At 38.2% G+C, this 5,585-nt stretch overlaps 1 protein-coding gene across 1 annotated transcript; it reads left to right on the top strand.

Annotated features, from left to right (window-relative positions):
- Positions 1-767: 767 nt before the first annotated feature.
- LOC110720568 lies at positions 768-1,922 on the top strand. Its single transcript, XM_021899603.1, has one exon. It carries the CDS (start codon positions 1,176-1,178, stop codon positions 1,515-1,517), a length of 342 nt encoding a protein of 113 aa, XP_021755295.1. The 5' UTR covers positions 768-1,175; the 3' UTR covers positions 1,518-1,922.
- The last annotated feature ends 3,663 nt before the right edge of the window (positions 1,923-5,585 follow it).

Genomic DNA, 5,585 nt, shown 5'->3' on the forward strand with positions numbered 1-5,585 from the left:
CGGAAACGGAAAAGGCTAGAGAGAGAAAGTAAAGAGAAGTTGGAGATATTAATGCTCTTTTTCTTGTAATGTCTTAATCCACCCCTCCCATCATAAATGATTGGGGTATTTATAGGGGTGGAGCTTGTGTCCTTTTTAGGGTTTGTACCCTAAAATTGCGTGACGCGATTGACTACGTAATCGGAGAAAGCCACGTGTTGTTTTGGGGGCGCCGCTTTGCGGCTTTCAATGATATCTCTCGGGATTTTGGCCCTGATGTAATTAGGCCTCTTTTGCGTGCTGATTTCAGGGGTCATATATGCCCTAAACACGTGGCATCTTCCTGTAGCGACACGTGTCACCCTCTCATTGGGCCACGTGTCGCTACAGGATTGGCTTGAGCTCTTGAGTGCTTTTAAGCTGAATGCGTGGCATCTTCCCATAGTGACACGTGTCACCCTCTAACTGGGCCACATGTCACTACAGGACTGGTCCACATGTACGAGGTATTTTTACCCTCAACAATATTGTTGTACTTTGTGTATTGCTTTATTCTTTTACAACTCTATGCATATCTCAATAAGACATTTAGGGCCTAAACTGATTGATTGAACTAAACTGAACTGCACTGAATATTTTATAAGAGAAGAAAATTAAAAACTGAACTGAACTTATTAAAGCTAAATTGAAATGAAAATAATTTGAATAGAACAGACCCTTGAAAACAAATGAAGATGAATGGTTAGATAAACCTAATTATATAGTTATATGTGTATCCAGATGTATACAAAAAGATGTTACCTAAAGTGATGATATGATATGATAGGATTGGAGTGAAAACGCCATAGTTGCTTGTCACCAAACAAGATAAAGATTGGTGAGAAGTTCAAAAATGGGTCTCGCAAAAATCAATAGCCACGTAAACAAATCTGAATAACTAAATACGTGGTATAACCTCTTTGGGCCTCCCTTCAAATACACTCTTAATTAACTCCCTTTAAAGCCAAGATAACTCCACCCCACCACCCCAATATTATTCAAATATATTCCAAATATCTCCAAAATTTTAAAAAATAAAAATAAAAATAAAAAATAAAAAATCCCCCGAATTCTTAAACCCCAATTCACTCCTCATTCATTTCATCCCAAAATTCTACTCCCACTTTCTCTCTCCTCAAAATCAAATTCATTCATCTATGGCGATTTCAGACGCCGTTGTAGGAAATCTGATGACGATATACTTAGCCTTAATAGCGGCGATTAAGGCGTACGGCCTTATGATGGGGCAGAGCTTCACCGGAATATTCGTACTGGCGGTGTCGACGGCGGTGGTGGGGTTGGTTTTACTGACGACGCTGACGTGGGATGTCTCACGGAAAGCAGTTTCACGAGTCGATGTTCACGGCGGCGGAGGCGGCGGCGCTGAGATTTGTCGCGGCGGCATTTGTTGGCATGGTGTTGCCGTCAAATCTCCGGTGTCGCAGGTCTGGTTTCGAATCCCTCAACATCATCATCAACCCTTTGTGCCTCCCATGTAAATTAATTAGTAATTTAGAATATTATTTTTGTCTTTTTTTTATTTTAATATAAAGTACTGTAATTAACATTGTTTATAATTATATACATGTATTTATACGGTGCGCTTCTAGAATCTCACTTGAAATGTCATCTTTTGTTCATCGTTGTACGGCTGGATTTGTAGATTTTCTTCTTTTTTTTTTTTTTTTTTTTTTTTTTTTTTTTTTTTTTTGTGGGTGGGGTTAATTTCAATTTTATTTTTGTTTTGGAAATTTGAATTTAGGTGGAGTTTGAGAATCACGGATGTAATGTAAGTAAAGTTAGTTGAATCAATTTTGTATTTTTATTTATATAATTTTATAGTAAATTATGGATATTTTTGTATATTGATGAATCTTTGTTTTTTGTCTTTTATTGTAAAATAATTCAATTGAGATACCAACTAGTCAGTTTAGAAGATGTCAGCTAAACCGAAGCATACGAGGAATTTTGAAAAATTAGTTTACAAACAATTATATAACTAATGTGTCACGCTAAACCTAATACTACTTCGTTTATGGTTGAATATTAAAAGGTTGCAACATTCTTTATTTAAGATTAGAAAGTAAGTTCTAGTGTGAATCTAAGCTCAACCCAATTTGGTGGATCTTTTAGCGTGTAATGATACAACAAGGCAATTTGGGTTGAAGGGCAGTTTTTGGGTATGATTTGGTGTCAATTTCAAATTGTCTAAGTTCAATTTTTTAATATGTCCCTTTATATATGTTTCATATCCAATATTATTAATTGTGTCATGAGGGATAACCCGGTAATCCCTTTTACGTATCTCTTATCTAGTTATAATTTACAAATAGAAGTCTATTCAACATTTTGTATTAAAACGTACGTATAAGCTATAGCTCGCTCTTATAGGTGTTCGCAATGGTATTTTTAGTCATTTCCAAAAATAAACAAACATTGCCCCTCTTTCTAGCAATGTTGAGTCTGGGCTACGTCCGTAAACCAAGATAGAGGGTCAAGTTCACAACTCCAAAAAAGTTTCATTTTAAAACCATATGACAACAAAAAAAGAGTAACTTCTTAGCCTTATAAAGTGATAATTTTCTTTTTTTTCAATCAATGTGGGATAATTACATGTGGTGATAGTTGAGAGGTTTATTTTTTAAGTAAAACAAAGGTACGTTGTGGAATGTGGATGTGTGATGTAGTTGCCTATGTTGAAAGGGGTTGGTACTCCAACTTTAAACATCCCCTCGCACATTACCTTAAGTTACAAGGAGTTGACTACGGTAGTGGAACAAGGAGTTGGTGCTACCTATACTCTTTAATGATTATGATGTGCCTTTATTTTGTAGGAAAAATTACTTTAAATAATCCAACGTTTGCCCCATTCTCCCAAATAAATCAACCTTTGGATTATTCCAGAATAATCCAACCTTTATACCCCATCTTCCAGTATCGAATCCAGCAGGTCACCAAGCTGACATCACTAGTTACCTTGCCTACGTGTTACTTTTTTATCGTTTTTATTTATTTTCATTTTTTTTAATAAAAAAAGCCACTCCACTTTTTTCTCTCTCATCTCTCTTTCTCCATGAACCGTGACCACCTCCTTTATCTTCCTCCAAGACCACCTCCCTCACTACCACCTTACCTCCCCTCCCACTTACCCACCAACAACATCACTAAAACCCACAACAAGTGAACAACTACCACGAAACCTGCCCCAAATCCCCACCCACTTTCATTTTCGTCGCCCCACCACAAACCCGACCGAAATCCCCACCCACCTTCATTTTCGCCACGCTCGAATGCTTTGACCACCACCAACAACATTTGACCACCACCACCAACAAAATCAGCCACCGCATACACCCTTTAACCACGACCAACTCCAACATTAAAGCTTTCAAGTGTGAGATTTTAATGGTAAAATTTAACCATGAAAAGTCTAAACCTAGAATTTTCATGGATAAATTTTACCAAATAAAACCATAATCGAAGTTTTAATAGGTGTATTTGGGATTCTTTTAGGGTGATTTAGGGTTTCTTATTAGTTTGCGCCCTTTGCGGGTAGTTTGGGGTTTATGGCGAGTGGGGATTTGTTTTGTTGGTGTCTTAGGCGGCGGTGGGGGAGAAAGATGGGCTTGGGTTGGGAGGGTTTCTTGCGGAGTGTAAGAGTGAGGTGGTGATAGAAAGGTGGTGCGATGGTGGTAATGGAGGAAGAAGTCAAATGAGAGAGAAACGTGAAGATGGTCATGGAGGAAGGAGGAAGGATGAAGGAGGTGGTCATGGGGGTGGAGCTTTGGGTGGTGGTAATGGGGAAAGATGGTGGTATGGAGGAAAAAGAAAGGGATGACCGGTTGTTTAGGTAACCGGTAATTTGGGTTCATTATGTGAAGAAGGGGTATAAAGGTTGGATTATTCTGGAATAATCCAAAGGTCGGTGTATTTCCGGAGAATGGGACAAAGGTTGGATTATTTAAAGTAATTTTTCCCTATTTTGTACATCTCCGAATGTGGATGATTGTATATTTGTATGTACATATTTTCATCCACAAAGCTAGGGTCAATATACGACAACTATCTGATTAGCAACTGAGCATTGGGAGTAATAACTCGAACTTGCAAGATCGAGGATGATCTGTAAAAGATAGTTTGGAGACTCGAGAGATTACCCAAGTTGACGAGCCACTTTAATTTGTTTCGCTAGCTTGTAGAAGAAGTCTAATTACTAAAGCCAGGGATACTTGATACTTGTAACTGGTGCAGTTGTGCAGTGCCATATTATGGAGGAAGGAGATGCTCAGTCCACGTTTGTGTCGACGAAACAATCCTAATACAATTCATTGTAGCTTAATCAACGTTAATGGATGTTGTTGGAAAAATACATGTTGATTCCATAAATAATAATAGACAAATCAAGAACTTCCCTGGAACAAAATCGATCTCCATACTCAAATAAATACCTGTCCTCCTTGAGTTGTGCCGTGGTTTGGTACCCACTGTCTTAGAAGCAAAATACACCATCACCGGTACAAGTTTCCCAATGACGCATGCCCCCCAAGATTTACACAACGACCTTCGCAATCCGTGTACCTGAACTCGAAGATTGGAATTGCTCAAGAACTGTTAAGATATCAAAGGGTAGGTTTGTGTTGAATGTGTTTAGGGTTTTTCGAAAGTTGTTTTATTGAAGAGGCTCTTGTTTGTATTTATAAAGTTCCAATACAAGAAAAACCCATTAATCGAAACAACCTATTAGTTTATGTTGTGCCTAATTAGGCCCGACTGATAACCACTCCAAATAATATCTGACACACACTGTCATGTAGAAGAGGGTACACGACCGTGTGGACAAGTTCGTCTACAAAACCACACAACCGTGTAGTGTAAGGTACACGACCATGTATGTCACACGGTCATGTAGTACAAGGTACACGACCATGTAGCGGTTAGTTGTACAATAATGAGTTTTCAACCAAGGAGTTACTTTCACTACTTTGTCAGAGAAACCAACCCGATTTTGTCTGAGACAAAAACTTTTTGGTTGCATTACTAACTCCAACAAACCCCCACTAATGCAAACAGACCAAAAATCAAGAAATCTGAACAGTAAATGATAGTCTCAGTAATTAAATGTTAGTATTCAAAGATTTGAACTAACAAATTAGTGCACAAGGTTTTCAACACTTCCCTAGTGAGTATCCTAAGATTTGAACTCTTAAGAGCGAGGAAGGGACCTTGTAAACACATACCTTGACTTTAAAGCTTAAGCAACTTCGCAAAATTTGGCTACTCTTGGAAACTAATGAGTAATTCAATAGAACCATACTTGTTCTCCATAGAAGAGCGCCACTCTTCATACTCACACAGGTTTCGTCGTGTGAACTACATCACACACTCCTGCAAATCCGAGAACTATTCATGCAAATATGTGCAACTCACAATACTTTGCAAATTCAAGAACTATTCATGCATCAGAGTTTCGACATTAAGAACAACTTAATTCATCCTCTTATAACATTTCGGTGTACCTATCCTGCTCAGCGAGCCATGGACTATGCGTAGCATTAAGGGAGAAACCC

Source organism: Chenopodium quinoa, unplaced genomic scaffold (assembly GCF_001683475.1).
Source record: "Chenopodium quinoa cultivar QQ74 unplaced genomic scaffold, ASM168347v1, whole genome shotgun sequence".
Taxonomy (NCBI): domain Eukaryota; kingdom Viridiplantae; phylum Streptophyta; class Magnoliopsida; order Caryophyllales; family Amaranthaceae; genus Chenopodium; species Chenopodium quinoa.

Excerpts from the sequence above, each read along its gene's own strand:
- LOC110720568 (XM_021899603.1), top strand. The coding sequence starts at position 1,176 with ATGGCGATTTCAGACGCCGTTGTAGGAAATCTGATGACGATATACTTA.